This window comes from Bos grunniens, chromosome 15 (assembly GCF_055505025.1).
Source record: "Bos grunniens cultivar Pamir isolate PY7600 chromosome 15, Bosgru_T2T1.0, whole genome shotgun sequence".
NCBI classification, from domain to species: Eukaryota; Metazoa; Chordata; class Mammalia; order Artiodactyla; family Bovidae; genus Bos; species Bos grunniens.
The window spans coordinates 52,860,530-52,882,527 of NC_141179.1; the positions used below are offsets into that span (position 1 = coordinate 52,860,530).

At 36.6% G+C, this 21,998-nt stretch overlaps 1 protein-coding gene across 5 annotated transcripts in view; it reads right to left on the reverse strand.

Moving 5' to 3' along the window:
• Nucleotides 1-21,998, reverse strand: part of FCHSD2 (FCH and double SH3 domains 2) — a 244,156-nt gene that overhangs the window by 61,575 nt on the left and 160,583 nt on the right. For all 5 annotated transcript variants that reach the window (XR_015142154.1, XM_086340652.1, XM_086340649.1 and 2 more), the window contains exon 9: nt 11,023-11,145. Coding sequence is in view for 4 of the 5 variants with exons in the window: in XM_086340652.1 (XP_086196778.1) it covers nt 11,023-11,145 (123 nt within the window). In the remaining variant the exon portion in view is untranslated. The remainder of the gene's footprint in view (nt 1-11,022; nt 11,146-21,998) is intronic.

The window sequence follows — 21,998 nt, forward strand, 5'->3', positions numbered from 1 at the left end:
ACTGGTCAACCACTTGTAAAAGAATGAAACTAGAGCACTTTCTAACACCATACACAAAAATAAACTCAAAATGGATTAAAGATCTAAACATAAGATCAGAGAAACTATAAAACTCCTAGAGGATAACATAGGCAAAACACTCTCCGACATACATCACAGCAGGATCCTCTATGACCCACCTCCCAGAATATTGGAAATAAAAGCAAAAATAAACAAATGGGACCTAATTAAACTTAAAAGCTTCTGCACAACAAAGGAAACTATAAGCAAGGTGAAAAGACAGCCTTCAGAATGGGAGAAAATAATAGCAAATAAAGCAACTGACAAACAACTAATTTCAAAAATATACAAGCAACTCCTACAGCTCAATTCCAGAAAAATAAATGACCCAATCAAAAAATGGGCCAAAGAACTAAATAGACATTTCTCCAAAGAAGACATACAGATGGCTAACAAACACATGAAAAGATGCTCAACATCACTCATTATCAGAGAAATGCAAATCAAAACCACTATGAGGTCCCATTTCACGCCAGTCAGAATGGCTGCAATCCAAAAGTCTATAAGCAATCAATGCTGGAGAGGGTGTGGAGAAAAGGGAACTCTCTTACACTGTTGGTGGGAATGCAAACTAGTACAGCCACTATGTTTTGTTTTTTTAAAGTGAGTAGGAGAAGTACATGGAAAACCAGACCTGTACAATAGAGTCACCGGGTTAGTAACTGGTCTCTCTCGAACAATTCATTTTGAAAGGAAGTTGCAAAGAGATCCTGTGCACCTCCCAGTGTTAGCATCTTGCATAAATACAGTAAATGTGAAAATCAGGAAATTGACACTGGTACAAAACATAAAGCTTATTTAGATGTCACCAGTTATATTAATATATGCACTCATTTGGGGATATGTGTGTGTAAAGGTTTCTACAATTTTATCACATGTATAACTTCATGCAACCACTATCCCAATCAAGATATTTAACTGAACCACTGCCACATGACTCCCTTGTGCTATTCCATAATACTTCCCTCTACTTTGTTTGTTTAGTGACTAAGTCGCATCTGACTTTTTTGCCATCTCATGGACTGTAGCCTCCCAGGCTCCTCTGTCTATGGGATTTCCCAGGCAAGAATACTGGAGTGGGTTGTCATTTCCTTCTCCAGGGGATCTTCCTCATCCAGGGATTGAACTTGCATCTCCTGAACTTTAGATTCTTTACCATTGAACTACCTGGAAAGTCCCTTCCTTCTACTCTCCTCATCCCTAATTCCTGGCAACTGCTTATCTGTTCTCTATTTCTATAAATATACTATTTCACAAATATTACATAATGGAATCATGCACCATATACCTTTTGGTATATGTTTTTGGCTGCATGGCATAACATGAGGGATCTTAGTTCTTCAATCAGGGATCAAACCCATGCCCCTCGTAGTGGAAGTGTGGAATCTTAACCACTGGACCACTAGGGAAGTCTATTTTCATTCAGCATACTTTCCTTCAAGTTCATCCAATTTGTTGCATGTATCAAAAAGGAGTTCACTCCTTTTTATTGCTGAGTAGTACTTCATAGTATGGAAACACCACCATTTATTTTGGTCCTTCACTCACTGAAGGTCATTTAAGGAGCTTCCAGTTTTCAACTATTATGCCTAAAAGCTACTCTGAACATTTGTGTGTAAGCTTCTGTGTGAAAATAAATTTTCATTTTTTCTAGGATATATGGCCTATTTTTCTCTCTGTAAAAGTGTTACTGAAGTATAACTGACATACATACAATAATCTGTACATATTTAAAGTGTATATTTTGATAAATTTTAACTTTCCTATGTATCTGTAAAAATCATCACAATCAAGATAATGGACATATCCCTCATTTTCAAAAGTTTCTTCATTCCCTTTGTAATCTTTCCCTTTCTGCTTCCTTCAGTCACTCCTTGTAACAACTGAGATCCAGCCTTCAATCTCGTTACTCATGTAACCTTCAGCAAATAGCACAATGACTTCTGTCTAAAGTAGTATTCAATAAACAGCTGTTAAAGAACACCTCCGTATCCACCATTGAGATTAAATAAAACATTACCATTACAGTAGAAATCTATACATCCTCTCCTTATTACATTCCCACCTTACTTCCTAAGGCATGTTCAACCTTTCCTTTTTTAAATTTTTTTTTAAGTTGAGGAATCTCTCCCATTCCCCAATCCAAGGACCCCTTTAAGACATTTTCCCCCTAGTTGCCCTCTTTGATTACATTTTAATATCACAAGTATATGTTATATATTTATGTACTGTGGCCCATTGTAACATATAAGATTCTTTTGGCAAACAACCCCTCAACATCCAGAAGCACTTTTTACTCCTTTGGGGGACTATCTGCCCCTCTATGAATGCATGCTCCTCTAGATATAACCATTTTACTAAATTTTACTGTGCTCTTCTTTTTAAATTTCCTTTTAACAGTGTTATTACATATGATATATCTCAAAATTATACTGTTTTCTTGGATGTTTCTGAATGCTGTATAAATGTGTGTGTATTCTTTGCAAGTTGCTTTTCTAAAAATTGAAGTTATCATTAATTTACAATGTTGTGTTAGTTCCAAGTGCTAAAGCAAAGTGATTTAGCTATACATACACATACACATTCTTTTTCAGATTCTTCTCCATTATAGGTTACTATACTGAGTACAGTTCCCTGTGCTATACAGTAGGTCCTTGTTTTGCAATTTGCTTAACATCATATTTGTGAATCTCATCCATATTAATGCATGTGCCTACAGAGCTTTCATTTTTATTGCTATATGGTATTCCATTATTCATCTCACTGGTGGTGGACAGTTATTTCTAGCTTTTTCTAATCTGACAAAGGAAGTTGCTATGAACAATATCTCAAAGTCTTCTGGTACCCACTCTGGGGCCAGAGTTTCTCTATGTTATATTCTAAGAAGTAGAACTACTGAGTCATAAGCTAAGTGCATCTTTAAATTGACTAGATAACGCCAAATGTGTTGAAATTGGATATATCAATCTGTACCCCTCAGGGCAGTATACAAGCTTCTGTTAATCCATATTCTCATCAACAATCATTCTTCTCAATTTTTGTCAATCTTATAAGTGTAAAATAGAATCTCATAGTGATTTTAATTTCCAATTCTTTGATTAATAGTAAATTTAAGCATCTGTACTAGTTTCCTAGGGCTTCCATGACAAAGGATCATAGAGGAGGTGGCTTAAACAAGGTAATTCTGTTTCCTCACAGTTCTGGAGGCTAGAAGCCCAAGATCAATGTGTTGGCAGGGGTGGTTTCTTCTGAGGGCCTCTTTCCTTGGCTTGCAGATGATCGTCTTTTCCTGGTGTCTTATGTGGACTTCCCTTTGTGCCTATTCGCACTCTAACCTTCTATGAACACCAGTCATATTGGATTAGAGCTCATCTGTATGACCTCATTTTACTTAACCTCTTTAAAGGCCTGATATCCAAGAACAGTCACATTCTGAGGTACCAGAGGTTAGGACTTCCACATATGAATTTTAGGGGATACAACTTAGCCCATAAAAACATCTTTTTTATATGGTAATAGCTGTTTGTATTCTTTTATTCTGTGGGACATGTGTTATATGATATATCAGTAGTTCATTCCTTTTTATGAACAAATAATATTCCATAGTATGGATAAACTGTATTTTATTTATCTAATCACCAGTTGATTGACATTTAGGGTATTTACAATTTTGGCTATTATCTCCTGGAGAAGGAAATGGCAACCCACTCTAGTATTCTTGCCTGGAAAATCCCTTGGATGGAGGAGCCTCGTAGGCTACAGTCCATGGGGTTGCTAAGAGTCGGACACAACTGAATGACTTCACTATGAATAACACTGCTATGAACATTTTTGTACAATTTTTTTGTTTAAACATTTGTTTTCAAAAAAAGTGGAAGTGTCATATGGTAACTCTGTCTCACTTTTTGAGGAATTACTGAACTGTTTTCCACAGTGGCTACACCATTTTACATTCCTATAACGTACAAGGTTTATAATTTTACCACATCCCTGCTAACATTTACTATTATATGTGTGTTGTTTTAATTATTAACGCTATCCTACTAGGTAGGAAGTGGTATTTCATTGTGCTTTTGCTTTTCATTTACATTTCTCCAATAACTAATGGAAGAACTGGACAAAAAAGATCTTCACGACCCAGATAATCACGACGGTGTGATCACTCACCTAGAGCCGGACATCCTGGAATGTGAAGTCGAGTGGGCCTTAGACAGCATCAATATGAACAAAGCTAGTGGAGGTGATGGAATTCCCGTTGAGCTATTTCACATCCTGAAAGATGATGCTGTGAAAGTGCTGCACTCAATATGCCAGCAAATTTGGAAAAGTTAGCAATGGCCATAGGACTGGAAAAGGTCAGTTTTCATTCCAATCCCAAAGAAAGGCAATGCCAAAGAATGCTCAAACTACTGCACAATTACACTCATCTCACACACTAGTAAAGTCATGCTCAAAATTCTCCAAGCCAGGCTTCAGCAATACGTGAACCCCGAACTTCCAGATGTTCAAGCTGGTTTTAGAAAAGGCAGAGGAACCAGAGATCAAATTGCCAACATCCGCTGGATCATGGAAAAAGCAAGAGACTTCCAGAAAAACATCTATTTCTGCTTCATTGACTATGCCAAAGTCTTTGACTGTGTGGATCACAATAAACTGTGGAAAATTCTGAAAGAGATGGGAATACCAGACCACCTGACCTGCTTCTTGAGAAACCTGTATGCAGGTCAGGAAGCAACAGTCAGAACTGGACATGGAACAACAGACTGGTTTCAAATAGGAAAAGGAGTATGTCAAGGCTGTATATGGTCACCCTGCTTATTCAACTTATACGCAGAGTACATCATGAGAAACGCTGTGCTGGAAGAAGCACAAGCTGGAATCAAGATTGCTGGGAGAAATATCAATAGCCTCAGATGTGCAAATGACACCACCCTTATGGCGGTGAAAGTGAAGAGGAACTCAAAAGCCTCTTGATGAAAGTGAAAGTGGAGAGTGAAAAAGTTGGCTTAAAGCTCAACATTCAGAAAACAAAGATCATGGCATCTGGTCCCATCACTTCATGGGAAATAGATGGGGAAACAGTGGAAACAGTGGCTGACTTTATTTTTTTGGGCTCCAAAATCACTGCAGATGGTGACTGTAGTCATGAAATTAAAAGACACTTACTCCTTGGAAGGCAAGTTATGACCAAACTAGATCGCATATTCAAAAGCAGAGACATTACTTTGCCAACAAAGGTTCGTCTAGTCAAGGCTATGGTTTTTCCAGTGGTCATGTATGGATGTGAGAGTTGGACTGTGAAGAAAGCTGAGCATCGAAGAACTGATGCTTTTGAACTGTGGTGTTGGAGAAGACTCTTGAGAGTCCCTTGGACTGCAAGGAGATCCAACTAGTCCATTCTGAAGGAGATCAGCCCTGGGATTTCTTTGGAAGGAATGATGCTAAAGCTGAAACTCCAGTACTTTGGCCACCTCATGTAAAGAGTTGACTCATTGGAAAAGACTCTGATGCTGGGCGAGATTGGGGGCAGGAGGAGAAGGGGATGACAGAGGATGAGATGGCTGGATGGCATCACTGACTCGATGGATGTGAGTCTGGGTGAACTCCAGGAGTTGGTGATGGACAGGGAGGCCTGGGCGTGCTGCGATTCATGGGGTCGCAAAGAGTCGGACACGACTGAGCGACTGACCTGAACTGAACTGAATAACAAATGGTGCTTAGGATCTTACAATGTGTACATTTTCCTTGGAAAAATATCTATTCAAGTCCTTTGCCCATTTTTAAATTGGGTCATTTGTCTTTTATGTGTTGAGTTGTAAAAGTTATTTATATATTTTGAATATTAAATTCCTAACAGGCACATGATTTATAAATATTTCTCCCATTCTATGGCCTTTTTCACATTTTCCACAATGTTCTTTGATGCACAAAAACTTGTAATTTGATGCTGCTGCTGCTGCTGCTGCTAAGTCACTTCAGTCGTGTCCGACTCTGTACGACCCCACAGACGTCGGCCCACCAGGCTCCCCTGTCCCTGGGATTCTCCAGGCAAGAACACTGGATCGGGTTGCCATTTCCTTCTCCAATGCATGAAAGTGAAAAGTGAAAGTGAAGTCGCTCAGTCTCCGCGACCTCATGGACTGCAGCCCACCAGTTCAGTTATCTATCGTCTTTTGCTGCTGCGCTTTCATGTTAACTCTAAGAATAAACTGGCAAACCTGCGGTCACAAAGATTTACTTCTGTATTTTCTTCTATAATTTTACAGTTTTAGGTTGTTGGCCCATTTTGAGTTAATTTTTTTATATGGAGTGAGGAAGGGGTTTAACTTTATTCTTTTGTATGTGGTTATGCTATTGTTTTATCACCTCTTGTTGAAGAGACTATTCTTTCTCTATCAAATGGCCTTGACAACCTTGTGGAAATCAATTGGCCACAGATGTTTGAGCTTATTTCTGGACTCTCAATTCTTACATGTCTAGCCTTATGCTAGCACCACACTCTTAACTATTATAGCTTTGTAGTAAGTTTTAAAACTGGGATGTGTGAGTCCTCCAATTTTGTTTTTCCTTTTCAATGTTTCAGGATCCCTTGTAGTTCCACATGAATTTGAGGACTGGCTGTTCCATTTCTGCAAAAAAGGTCATTGGAATTTTGATCGGAATTGCACTGAATCTCGGAGAAGGCAATGGCACCCCACTCCAGTACTCTTACCTGGAAAATTCCATGGACGGAGGAGCCTGGTAGGCTGCAGTCCATGGGGTCATGAAGAGTTGGACACAACTGAAGTGACTTAGCAGCAGCAGCACTGAATCTATAAATTGCTTTGGGGAATACTGAAATATTAGAGATATGAAATCTTCTAATCCATAAACATTTATTATTTCCATTTATTTGGGTCTTCTTTAATTTCAGCAATGTTTTATAATTTTTCAATGTACAAGTCTTTTGTGTTTTGGTTAAATTTATTTCTAGGTATTTATTCTTCAAATACTATTGTAACTCGAATTATTTTCATAATTTTCTTTCAGTTAATTCACTGATGAAGTATAGAAACATAACAGATTTTTGTGTTTTGATTTTGTATTTACAACTTTTGCTGAGTTCATTTACTAGCTCCAGGACTTTTGTGGATTCTATAGGGTTTTTTAGAGAAGGCAATGGCACCCCACTCCAATACTCTTGCCTGGAAAATCCCATGGATGGAGGAGCCTGGTAGGCTGCAGTCCATGGGGTCGCTAAGAGTCGGGCACGACTGAGCAACTTCACTTTCACTTTTCACTTTGATACATTAGAGAAGGAAATGGCAATCCACTCCAGTGTTCTTGCCTGGAGAATCCCAGGGACGGGGGAGCCTGGTGGGCTGCCATCTCTGGGGTCGCACAGAGTCGGCCATGACTGAAGTGACTTAGTAGCAGTAGCAGCATGAGGTTTTTTATATATAATCATGTCATGTGCAAATATATCCTTTACTTCTTTCTTTCCATTTTGGTGCCTCCTATTTCTGTTTCCTGCCTAACTGCTCAGATCAGGACGTTCAGCACAATGGTGAATGAGTGAAAGTCACTTATTCCTGTCCAATTCTTTGCGACCCATGGACTATACAGTCCATGGAATTCTCCAGGCCAGAATACTGGAGTGAATAGCCTCGCCCTTCTCCAGGGGATCATTCCAACCCAGGGATTGAATCCAGGTCTCCCACACTGCAGGCGGATTCTTTACCAGCTGAGCCACAAGGGAGGCCCATTCACCACAGTGGTGAATAGTAGTGGTGAAAGCGGGCATCCTTGTCTGATCCTATCTTAGATAGGGAAAGCTTTCAGTCTTTCAACAGTGAGTATGATATATGATGTAGGTTTTTTAAAAATGCCTTTTACCACGTTCAGGAAGTTTCCTTCTATTCCTAATTTGCTGAGCATTTTTATCATAAGAGAGTACTGAATTTTGTCATATGCTTTTCCTGTGTTTTTGAGGTGATCATGTGATTTTCCCCTTTATTTTATTAAGTTTTTTTTTGGCACATCTTTAAGGTATTAAGAGTGACAATACTAGACAATTTAATTTCTGAAGAAATATAGAATAACCCTGCTATTTTTGAGTTGCTAAAAGAGCTATATTATTAATTGGTAGGAATTTCCTTATACAGACAGAAAGCAAGCATACATAAACAAATTGTAAGGCCAGTAGAACCACCTTTAGAATTACTATACTAGAGAAAATCTCTCTGACAGTATCTGCTTCAGTTACATGAACAATGCATTTCATAAAATATTAAGAAGAAAAGCAAGCTTTCATAAATAATTAAAATTAAACAGAAGTTCCTAGGGCCAGCTGTTTCCCTTTAGGGAATGAAACGTATAGAGGGCATTATAAAATTTACAATGTGTCTATGGATTACCCCCAAAATACATGTACAGTTACAATTTAGATCTGTGGAAAAAAAAATGAACTTCCTCCAAAGACAAGCTAGTAATGGTGTAGAATAAAAATAAAAAAAATTTTAAACTTCTTTCTGGATTATCAGATCACTAGGTTGCTTTTAGCAGGATAACAAAAGTAGCAGAACAAGCTCTTTGTTAACAGAAAAGCACATGGCATAAAACTTCTAGGTGTGAGCTCTTCTGGTACTAGGAATAAAAGGGCACATCTCCTAGTTACATCATTCTTATTAAATTTTTATTACTACCACTTTCAATCTAAACATAAGAGCATCTTATTTCTTCCTCATCCCTGGGGAGTAAGATACCCATATGAGTGAATGTAGAGGAAAATAAAGGCTTATCTCTTTATGTGTCCAATTCAGTTTATACATTTTTAATTCATTTTCTATGAAAACAATATAAGCTAAAGAGATAATATAGACATTAGTAGAGCATGGAAAACAGTATGTGTGTGTTTGTGACCTCAGGCAAATCACATAAACTTCCTGGGTCTGTTTTTCTTTCTACAGAATGAGCAAGATAATACCAACCTCGTGGAGGTTGTGTTAAAAACTAGAAAACTGTGAACTGCTATATAAAATAGTAGCACATTTTAAAGACTAAATGCTTATCTGTTTTATAAACTAAAGACAGTATGCTCAAACATTCTTGGAAAAATATTTCAAAAAAAATTTTGTCTAGGGACAATCTCTCTGACAAAATTAGGAATGAAAAATGTCACTCACTAAGTACTCCCTCCATTAAATGGAAACTGGAAAAACTTCTAAATAATTCATGGGTTAATGAGGGGGGAAAATGCAGATGCTATTTTAAAAAGCCCTATGTACCTATCACAGAATGCAATTACAGTAGAAAGAGAAATTTTTTAGGCTCAAGTGGATTTATTTGAAAAGGCTGAAAATAGAGAACCTAATAGAAAAAGAAGCCTACAAACATTAACTGTAATAAAGTAGAAAGAAATAATGACTATAAAGGTAGTAATTAAGGAGATAGGGAACAATAACACTGAGAAGTAGAACAAGAGTTGGCTTTTGGAAAAGATTAATAAAATAGATTGGCAAGTCCAATCAAAATAAGAGAGAAAGCACAAATAATATTAGAAATAAAAAGGGAGACGATTACAGAGGCAAACAAGTTTATATGCAAATTTATGCCTTCAAATTTGATAAATGAAATAGACAATTTGTCTAGGAAAGTGAAGTTACCAAAATACACTAAAAAAGATACAGAAAACCCGAATGGACCAGTACATATAAACAATCTGATTACTAGTTAAAAATCAACTTCTTCATAAAAGGAACAAACCAAGACATTTTTATAGACTTCTACCCCCAACATTCTCTTGTGGAAAATGTCAAATGTATACACATTAAAAAGAACTGTGCAGAAACACCTGTAAACCACCACCTAGACTCTTTAATTAACATTTTTTCTACATTGTCTTTCATAACTATCCATCTACCCATCCATTTATCCTCTCTATATGTTCATCCTTTTACATCTTTTATTGAATCCTAGGGGTAAAAATATAAGAATACAAAAATATGACAAGATTTCAAAGCACCAGACTAGTGATATTTGTATTTCCACGAGAACTTAGCATTTAAAATTTTTTTCTAAAAATAGAATTGGAGCTATGGTACACTGAAAATAATAAATACACATGGAGGCAATTCAGGAAAAGAAAAGGGACATAGACTGCGCCCTTTTCTTTCCTGTCTTTGGCCTCTGTCTTGTAATATGGATACCCTGATTCCTTTCCAAACAACTTTCTAAGGTACTGGCCAGTTCCCACTCCTCTGGCCAAAAATGAGAATTGAACTGGATCTTTTAAAATAATAGTCATAAAATGAATGTATTTTAATAAATGCATTCAGTCAGGAAACATTTACTATGCACTTAATTTATCAGAAAGAAAATAAGATTAATTAACCACAGGAACAATTTATCTTCCCAAGGATACTTTCTCTACTGTAAAAAATTTTAATCTGTCAGATCCTAAAGAAAAACAATTTGATTTATTTTCTATGTAAACAGTGTGACATGCTAGCAAACTTGAATGAAAAGATAACTATCAAAGAATGATAGCATATAGAAGGCAAGGTTAATTGTTTAAAGCAAGTTAATTATAACATTAATTTGTTTATCAATTATAAAATTTTAATTTTCCTTTTTGTGTCCCTTTATTATTCTTCGCATCGACACATGACTCTGTTGTTTTATGAACTGAGTGCATTCAAAATTAATTTGAGTGGAAAATAAAGTTCTTAAAACTATTCTTTTCAAAAGCAACAGACATGCTAATAATGACTGCTGTCCTGAGACAGCCTGTATCATCACCTCCCTTTTTGACCTTCATCAAGAAGAACGAAACACCTTTCAACTTTGTTAGAAGGAATACTGTTTTCAAAAAATTTGTCCTTTAAAGCATTCTAATGTCATTGGTACATTCATTTTGTTTGTATCTAAAGACATTTTTGATTCTAAATGGATATATCGCATACTTCACTGAAGGTAACTTGCCTTGCTGGAGGTTTCTAATAAAAACTGGAATGTGTTCTGCACAGCTTGGCATGTCTCTAGCTCAGTCCGGCTGAAGGCGATTAAATAATCCTTAAGATGGTCATACACATTTCCATCAAGAGCCTATAAAAGAGTAAACAAAAGCAAAAAAATTATGAAAAAGCTCTGATATACAATGCTTGCTGTTTAAATGTTAAATTCAGTTTAAAATCTATTAATATAAAATAAAAGGTATAGGTAGGTTGCTAAGTAAAGAATAAATATAAATCTTAAACAATCACTTGGGAAAACACTGAATTTTTCTAATAAGTAGGAACTCAAAAAAGGTAGAGCCCAATACTGGTAAAGATGTGGGGACAGTATAAAACTTGAGAGACAAAATGCTTGGTTTCTGATATTTGCTCATCTGCTTACTAGCTATGTCAACATTTCTAGTCCGTTTATAAGATTAAGCATGGCAGCTGAATGAAATAATAGATGAAAAGGATCCATATGCAGTGCCTGGAACAGAATGGACATTCTATAAACATTAATTTCCTCCATTTTCCCTCATCCATTATTGGTAGGATTCTAAATTCATATATTCTTACTATACAGCAATCAGAGAAAAACCACAATAGAAATAGTAAAATTTAAAAAAAGAGTCAGAAATTCTGTTTTGGGAAAGAAACATCAATACAATATCTACAAAGAAATTTAAACATTCTTATTTATTTAAGTATTTAGATCAGGACTCCTTAAAAATTGAAAAAAAGAGAAAACCACTAAACATTTGAGAAATGATTTAAGTTATGATATACATAGTGACTAAAATATGCACAGCCACCAAAACAAAAATCGTGGAAACTGTGTAGATGGTAAACAATGCATTGAACAATTTTCGGTTAAAAAAGCAGAACAAATAGAATACATACATATTAGCAACAATGATGGGAAAATATATCAATACATCAATAATAATAAAAATAAAGGTTCTTGCAAATCAACAGAGATCTTAAAACCAGGGAAAATTCATACATTTAAGTCACCATTGAACTATTTTAAAGTGTGCAATTCATTGACTTTCAGTACACTCACAATGTTGTACAACCATCACTACTATCTAATTCCAGGGCATCTGCATTGCTTCCAAAAGAAATCCCATACCCATTAAGTAGTCACATCCATTCCTACCTTTCTCTCCCTCTCTGGCAACCACTAATCTACTTTCTTCTTCTTTTAAGTTGAGGAAAATTGCTACAACATTATAAATGTTGTATTGGTTTCTGTCATACAACCACTCAAACCAGCCACAATTACATACATATACATATATCTATATCTCACCTGTCTCTTGGGTCTCCCTCCCCTCCCCCCACCCTACCCCTCTAGAACACCATAGAGTACCTTGCTGGGCTCCCTGTGTTATACAGCAACTTCTCACCAACTACCTGTTTTATACATGGCAGTGTATATAGAGCTATACTACTTTCTCCATTCATCCCACTCTCTCCTTCCCCCACTATGTTCACAAGTCTGTTCTCTGTATCTTCGACTAATCTACTTTCTAACTCAATGAATTTGCCTCTTCTGGACATTCCATATAAATGGAATCACATGATATGTGGTTTTTTGTGCCAGCCTCTGTCATTTAACATATTTTCAAGGTTCATCAGTGAATTAGTACATCATTTTATGGCTTCCCTGATAGCTCAGTTGGTAAGGAATCCGCCTGCAATGCCAGATCCCGGCTCGATTCCTGGGGTCCGGAAGATCCCCTGGAGAAGGGATAGGCTACCCACTCCAGTATTCTCGGGCTTCCCTTGTGGCTCAGCTGGTAAAGAATCCCCCTGCAATGCGGGAGACTTGGGTTCGATCCCTGGGTTGGGAAGATACCCTGGAGAAGAGAAAGGCTACCCACTCTAATATTCTGGCCTGGAGAATTCCATGGACTGTATGGTCCATGGGGTTGCAAAGAGTTGGACATGACTGAGCAACTTTCACTTTATGGCTAAAAAATATTACATTTTATGGATATGCCACATTTTGTTTATTTATTCATTAGTTGGTGAATCTTTGGGTTGTTTTCACTTTTTAGCTATTATGAATAATGCTCTGTGGACATCTGTGTACAAGTTTTTGTTTGAACACCTGTTTCCAATTCTCTTGGGTATATAATTAGTAGTGGAATTGCTGGGTCTCCTGACAGAAATTCTATGTCTAACTATTTAAGGAACAGACAATCTGTTTTCCACAGTGGCTGCACTGTTTTACATCCCCATCAGCAATATATAAACGTTCCAGTTTCTCTACAATCTCAACAACATCTGCCATTTTCTGTTTTGTTTTGTTTTTTAATTATTCAAGCTGCCCAAGTAGTATCTCATTGTGGTTTTGATTTTGCATTTTTCTAATGACTAATAGTGTTGAGTGTCTATTCAAGTGCTTACTGGCCATGTGTATATATTCTCTGAAGAAATGTCTGCTACTGCTACTGCTAAGTCACTTCAGTCATGTCCAACTCTGTGCGACCCCATAGATGGCAGCCCACCAATACACACTTTTTCAAAACTTTTCATCTTATGTTGGAGTACAGCCCATTAACAATGTTGTGATGGTTCCAGGTGGACAGCAAAGCGACTCAACCACACATATACATGTATCGATTCTCCCCTAGACTCCTCTCCCACCCAGGCTGCCACAAAACATTGCAGAGTGCCCTGTGCTATAGGATAGGCTCTTACTGGTTATCCATTTTAAATATAACAGTTTCCACTCATTTTTTAAATTGGTGTTGTTTGTCTTTTTGTTGTTGAGTTGTAAGAGTTCTTTATATATTTGGGTACTATTTATATATTTGGGCTTCCCAGGTGGCACTAGTGGTAAAGACCCTGCTTGTCAATGCAGGAGAAGTAAGAGACACGGCTTTGATCCCTGGGTGGGGAAAATCTCCTGGAGGAAGTCATGGCAACCCACTCCAGTATTCTTGCCTGGAAAATCCCATGGACAGAGGAGCCTGGTGGGCTACTGTCCATAGGGTTGCTAAGAGTTGAACATGACTAAAATGATTTAGCATATATGTATATATTTGGATACATATATATTACTAGATGGACTTCCCCGATGGCTCAGAGAGTAAAGAATCCATCTGTAATGCAGGAGACACAGGAGGCACAGGTTTGATCCCTGGGTCAGGAAGATTTCCTGGAGAAGGAAATGGCAACCCACTCCAGTATTCTTGCCTGACAAATTCCATGTACAGAGGAGCCTAGAGGGCTACAGTCCGAAGAGTTGCAAAGAGTCAGACAAAACTGAGAGACTAAGTACATCTTACTAGATATATGATTTTCAAATATATTCTCCCACTTTGTTGGGGCACCCTTTCACTCTATCAATAGTGTCCTTTGATGTACAAAAGTTTTAAATTTTGTTGTGGCCTAATTTAACTATTTTTTTCGCTTGTGTTTTGTGCTATATCTAAGAATTCTCAATGGAGGTTTTATAGTAAGGAAAAATATTTTTTTCTTACTTTGGTTATTTAATTAAACATTCACTATAAAACTGACTTAAAACCACAAATTGTGTCCTCAAAGCAGTAATAAAACTGCAAATTCCATTGTGCTTAAACCACTAGATGGCACCAGCAAGCACTATAAATATAGACAGTGCAAATTCCTTAAGATTTCTTTCCATGAGGTTATGTAACATCCCCAGAGAGACTGCTGGTGTTAAGTCTGAATAATAATTCTTACCTTATGACTACTTTTCATGAACTTGTTAAAAAATGAACATGCAGCTGATATGAGGTTTTTGCTTTAGAAATGCTCTTGGTAGATAGTCATAACCTTGTGTTTGCAGGAAACCACTGGAGCGTCTTATTTAACATAGCAAATGGGAATACAGGCATCATGCGCTGCCATCCCCAAAGTTTCTGAGTAGATTGGGGGTGGGGCCTGAGAATTTGTATTTTCTAACAACTTGCTGCTGGTGGTCTGGGGACCATACTTTGACAACCACTGGACTAAATAGTCATTTTAGCTGATTAGGTTGAATATTTACATAGACTTAGATCCTGGTGACCCTGTGACTCCAGCACAGTGACTGGAGGTAGAAATCCATCGTGAATAGGGTCAATAGCACCAATATATCAAGTAGCCAAATGAGCAACTGAGAACCATGCTCTACTTCAGAGTTACAAAGGCAGCATGGGAAAGAACTTGAGTTCTGAAAATAAGCTGGATATGGGTTAGAATCTCAGAACCTTTACTTCATTATTTTGATGGTTCTCTCTTCTATAAATAGGGAAAGTGGGAATACCACATACTCCATGGAACACTGTAAAGATCAACTAATGTAAGGGAATGGCACAGTGTTAGTCACCTTTTTTGCTTTGCTTAAAAATCACCAATATTGTAAAGTAATTAGCCTCCAATTAAAATAAATAAATTCAAATAAAAAAATGTCATAAAAAGTCTTCAATGGACTGGCTACATATTGATAATCATTAAAGCTGAGTGATGAATACATGGGGGTCATTATATTACTATTTTTACTTTGGTGTATATGGGAAATTTTCCATAAAAAAAGAAAATCAGAATATCAGACTAGAAAGAAAAAGTGGTGCTATCCCCCAAAATTTTAAGCTCCCACTATACATTTTGAAAAGTTAAAATTCTTTAGCTGGTATCTAAGATCCTTTATAATCTAGTCCCAAATTACCTCTCATCAGTATCATCTCTCATCACTGTTGTCTGTACTGTAATCATATCCCAACCACAACAAGTCATTCTGGAAAATGACATTTACTATCACGTTTCCAATTAAGTTATTCTCTTAGCCTGCAATGTCATTCCCCTTCTCTCACCTACTCAAATAGTAATAATGATGGCTAACAGGCAACTAATATTTATTAATGGCTTACTAATATTGCAAATGCTTTACAAAACTGATTTAACCAGTTCCTCCTTAGTGTTTCTATAATTTGTATATTGCATGGGTATTACTGCAAGTCATGGATTAAGTCTTTTTCAGGCACAGAGCCTGGCAGATAGCAGATGCTCAAAGACATTTACAGAATAAATGAAAGAATGCTTTACTCTACAGAGTTTAATATAGCAACAAAAATGCCCTGAATTAGCCAGCTTAGAGGCACTCCGCGTGTGTGTGTCTGTGTGTGTATGTGTGTGCGCGCGTGGACGCACACATGTGCACCCACACGGAGTTGCTCACTTGTGTTCAACTCTTTGCAACCCTATGGACTATAGCCTGTCAGGCTCCTCTGTCCATGGAATTTTTTGGCACAAATACTGGAGTGGTTTGCCATTTCCTACTCCAGGGGATCTTCCCAACCCAGGGGTTGAACCTGAGTCTCTCGCGTCTCCTGCATTAGCACGCGAATTCTTTACCATTGTGCTACCTCGGAAGCCCATAGGCAAGCTATTCTCACTGTATTCCAGTTAAGAGAAAAATGTATCATTAATCATGTACCAAACACAGTAAAGGCATCTCTTGGCTTCAGCAATTCAAATGAGGCTTAACGAATTTACATTAGGTAGGAGGTGGGTCAAGTGATTGGAAGTATCTTCTACCAGACAGAGATTAATTTTAAAATATTTCTTTCATCATATAATCATGTTCCCCAGAACATGATGAGAATATTAAGAATTCTGGGAACCCAACCAGAACTCCCCAAATTTTATAGGGTTACAGAATTCATTAACTTACCTATGTACCAATTTTTCTGGTTGATAAGAATAAGATAGCTGGAGGCCTTCCGGCCTAGGTGTATTATTGCTCATGTTCATAAAGTTAATGCAGGAGGTACAAAACTTAAGAAATGGTTAGAATTCAAAGCAAAAGAAGTGGATGATTACCCTATGACTGGCTCTACCCCTGCCTCAAGTTAACTACAGTTGTTTGAACCAGTGATGGTCTGAGAGATGAAGTTCAAAGCAATTCTGGGTAGTACTATCTCAACCTGGTTTGTGTTTACTAGGTAGATTGCATATATGGACTTTGATAAAAATCCAATAATTAAAAAGAATTAGTTCCCTAAAACAGAATTAAATTACTGGGAAAAAAAGGAGAAGCTTGAAAATGCTTTATAAAAACTCTTCCATCACAGTACTTATCCTTATCACACAGAGTACTTTATCGCTATCTATCACAGTACTTAGTAACTATATCATTTGGATTATTGCTGCAATCTCCTATTGCTCGGCATACAGTTGTCCCTCCCACCAACTCATTTGCACACTGCAGATAGGAGGATGCTTCTAAATTGCCTACTGGAAGGGCTGATATAAGCTACAATTACCATCTATCACCCTTTAGTAAGGAGTCTCTTAACTGCAGATAACAAAGATTCAACTCAAAGTAACTTGCACAAAATGGGAGTTTGTTGGCTCAGGTAAACAAATCACAAGGACAAGATGATGCTTGCTCAGGAACTACCCAATTCAAGGACAGTCTCTGCCCCTCTTCTCTGCTCCTCACTCCCAGCTTTACTCTGCCAAGTTTCTCATCACTGCTTTTCCCTGTGAGTTGGTCTGAGTCTCCTAGTGGGAAGAATAGGCCATTTTCAACTTATCTTTCACCTTCCATCCCAGAGATCACCTAATTTAGGTCAAGTGCCAAAATCTGCTCAATAACCCTGAGGAAGGGGCAGGGGTGTGATGCTCTCTCTTGCATACCAGCTTGGCCTGTAAGTTTACCCCTGTGGTCAAGAGAATAGGATTTGAGGGAGAGAAGGGATGCAGAGTCATATATGTTTTATGTCTTGGGATTCCATATAAAAAATGCCACTACTAAAAAGGTTTGGAACTACTGCATTAGACAAAGTTTTGTGAAATTAATTTCTTTTCCAGCTTATACTGGAAAGGCTTACCTTTCTGATATGGGACTTGAGTATGGGCTCATTTTTCTTTTTGTTTTTTAGCATGTGAATTCTGACTGGCATATTATTTGTTTAACAGATACATATTAAATACTACCAGTATGTCAAACTCTGAACTCAGCACAGAAGACACAGGGGTAAACAGACAAGATCCTTCCCTTCACGGAACTTAACAAACCAAAAGGAAAGACAGACAAATAGGCATTGTAAGTGCCTATTTTATGCTAAGATTTTATGCTATCATTAGGAGTTATGAAGCAAAAAGACAAGAGGGCTGTCCAGAATAGATAATGATTAAGTGAAAATCTTAATAAGCAAGAGTTAGCAAAACCAAGGAGAGGGACAGATAGACGTCAACAAAGAGGAAAAGCCTTTGTGAAAACCTAGAGGCAAGAGAGGAATATTGGAAGAACTAAAAGATGTACATTGTTGGGATAACAGGGAAGAGAAATGGGGAGAATAAGTGAAGAATCAAGAGGTAAGTCCTGTCCAGATCATGCAGTCAGAAGATTTTTTTGTTTTGCTTGTACTTTAATTTAAATGCAATGAGTCGTTAATGAACATAGTCTAGCAGTCAAGTAAAATACGTGGTTTGGAAGCATTCTCCTAGCTGCACTGTAGAAATGGGTTGGCAAGATACAGGGCAATAGGAGATTGCTGCAATAACCCAGATGAAACAGGATGTCTGGAAGGTAGTAGATAAGTAAGAAATGAAATCAACAAGATTTAGTGATTAGATGTTGAAAGAAAGGCAGAGGGGAAAGTAAACCTTTACCTCCAAGTGTCTGATCTAGGCAGGTGAGTAGATATCATACATTGAGCCAAGAACACAAGAAGAAGCGCAACTGGAGAAGACAATGGTTTAGCTCAAGAGACAGTATGATATATAAGTGTGAAGCTCAGAGAAGGGAAATAGTGACTGGTTAAAATTTAAGTCTGTAAATTACATGCTAAATGTTATTTTTTCATCAGAGTAAAGCCGACCCAATTAAGATAAAGTAAATGCCTGATTATATCTACTTCACTCTCAAAATAAATCTTCAGTGCCTCCCCTCTCTTATAATTGGGGCCTGCTTTTGCAGCTTCCACTCTTGTCACCCTTGATTCATACAGATCACTAGGTGCAAGTGATAATAATTCAACAGCTTGCCTTACTATTTCTGCTTCTTTTCAATTAAACAGATCCAAAAGCTTGAAATAGACAATTTTTATTTCAAAGCCTAATCAGATACAACCCAAAAGCTACATGTATTTCTTATAAATTTAAAGTAAGGTAAAAACTTTTAAAGCTTACAATAAAAGTGTCCCAACTATAAGTTTGACAAGGACATGCATGATAAAGATGCATCTGAGCCCTGTCTAGCATTTACATGACAAGGCACAAGAATGTTCTCTAAGTACACTTGTTTGTTCAATTTCAAACCAGTAGATGTGCACAAACTTCTATCCCTATAGAGATCTGCATGCACAACCATAAATTTCATATTCATTGATACATTAGAATTCATATATATCCTCAGAAATGGCAGGATAAGCATTCTTTCAAGGTTTATACAAATATGAGTTAATCTGGCAGTATGAGATTCTCAGTGGTCTTCACCATGCAAAAATTTGGTAGGGAACTCACTCAAATATAACTTTTAAACACAAATTTTGTTTCTGACTACTTGGTACCAATTGCTATGGGAAGAAGTCTATAATATCTAAATTGAGAAACCATGAGGCTTTTGTTTTAATCATTTTAATAGTCTGAAAAAGCTGAAAGGCTTCTGAATGCTTTTGAACATCCATATTCTTTTCAGATTCCTTATATATTACTTATATTATATATATATATATATATATATGTTCCTTACATATTACAGTATTCCTTTATATATTACTTTTGCTTTCTTTATTCATTTGATCAACTTGATCTCTAAAATCAGTTGAGTTTGGAACCCAAACTCACAGTAGTAAATCCTCAAAATAGTAAAGGAAAATTGGGATATCCTAAAGACAAATTCAGAGGCTTAGAATTATAGGGTGTTCCACTACACATTTATTTTATAGGAAAGTATAAATTCCTGGAACTTGTTTGAAGAGGGAAATTAATTAGGAGTTAGGAGAAAGAAAATGTGTCATTTTTCTAAGCATTTGATGCAATTTCCCCTAACGCAAGAACTTTAAACAGTGGCCTCCTTATATAGATCCAGGAAGGGCAGAGATTTTGTAGTAACAGAGCTATGCTGAAATCTCTTGAGTTTCCTTAATGAAGCCTAGAAAAAACAAACTCTTCTTTTTCTGAGAGCAATGGGCATTCTAAATAGTCTTTGATAAAAGTCAAGAATATAAATATCAAGATGATGATAAATAAGAGCTGTCTTAAAATTAAATCATGAAATTCTAGTCCTCCTTTATTGATGCAAAACAACGATTGCCTGCCTGCACTTGTGTATCTTTCTGAGAAGACTTTAAGCTGCACTTAACTAGGATGCAAAGAGAAAGTAGATTTTTACAAATTTAAAGAGATCAAAGCAAATTCTGGGTTAAATTTGCATCACTGTAAATATCTTTAATATATGGTTGAATTTGTCAATTGATATAAAGTAAAATTAGAAACATGTCACCTAAATTTTTACTTGGTTATTTTATTTAAAAGCACTGAGTTACTTCAGGTTCTATGAAAGAGGAAAACAAAGCTTCTATCTGTGAATTACAAAGCCAGGAAAGGAAAATTTAATACTGCTTTTCTGTAAAGTCTGTATCATCCTCTTTCAGTTACTTAGAAGCATGTGTCATCTAGTTGTGAATGTGCTAAAACCATCTCAATATTTGGGTTGCAACCTCAAAGCAGCATGGTCCAATAGAAAGCCTTGAACCACATACACCTGCATTCAAATCTCAGACCTACCACTTAACTAGCAACGACACTTTGGGGAAACACTGACCCCAATTTAAATTTCTGATCTGATAAGAGACTAGAGAGTATGGTACTTACAAAAGACGGTTATTAAAATAATAAAGCTTAAATATTTCTATATTCTACCCAAGAATTTCACCTATTTCCCATAGAGGACCTATAATACAGGATTTTGATGAAAGATTTGGTTTTGAGTCTTGATTCTATTATGTACTTAAGCTGTATAACCTCTCTAAGCCTCAGTTTCCTCATCTATAGAGAGATAAGAATAGTATCTCCTCATGAGGTCTGTAAAATAGTATACTGTTTTAAGTCCCTTGTTTCTTTTACTAGATCTTTTTAAGATTTTTGTAGTGGTTGCCTGAGGATTACAGTTAACACTTTAACGTAAGCAAACTGGTTTGGATTAATGCAAACTTAATTTCAACAGAATACAAAAACTATGCCCCTTTATAGCTCTACTCTCCGTCTTCTGTGCTATTATTATCATAGAGATATATCTTCATATAGTATAAGCCCATCAAAACTTTATAATGTTTGCCTTAGGCACTATATTTTATTTATTTTTTTAAAAAATATAATTTATTTATTTTAATTGGAGGTTAATTACTTTACACTATATTTTAAATCAGACTTAAATTATCTACTCCTTTTGCAGACTGGATCATCTCAACTGATCTTTAAGTTCATGGATTTTTTCTTTTGTTGGTTCAGCTTTACTGCCAAATCCTTCTCTGTGTTTTAGGTTTAGTTACTGCACTTTTCAACTTCAGAAATTTCTACTTGGTTTCCTTTTATAATTTCTGTCTCTTTGTTGATATTCTCTCTTTGGTAAAACATTGTTCTCATACTTTCTTTTATTTCTTTGGACGTGGTTTCATTTAGCTCTTTAATCATATTTATGATCTTCGTTCATAAAGAGGTGATTTAATAGAATCTTTGTCTAGTAAGTTCTAGTATGGGCTTCCTTGAGGTCAGTTTCTATTGGCCCCTTTTTGTTTCTGTGAATGGGTTATATCGTCTTGTTTCTTTATATGTCTGGTTTTTGGTTAAGAATAGGACATTTAAATATAATGTGGCAATTCTGTCCTGCACTAAGTTGCTTCAGTTGTGTCTGACTCTTTGTGACCCTGTGGGCTGTAGCCTGCCAGGCTCCTCTGTCCATGGGATTCTCCAGGGAAAGATACTCGAGTGGGTTGC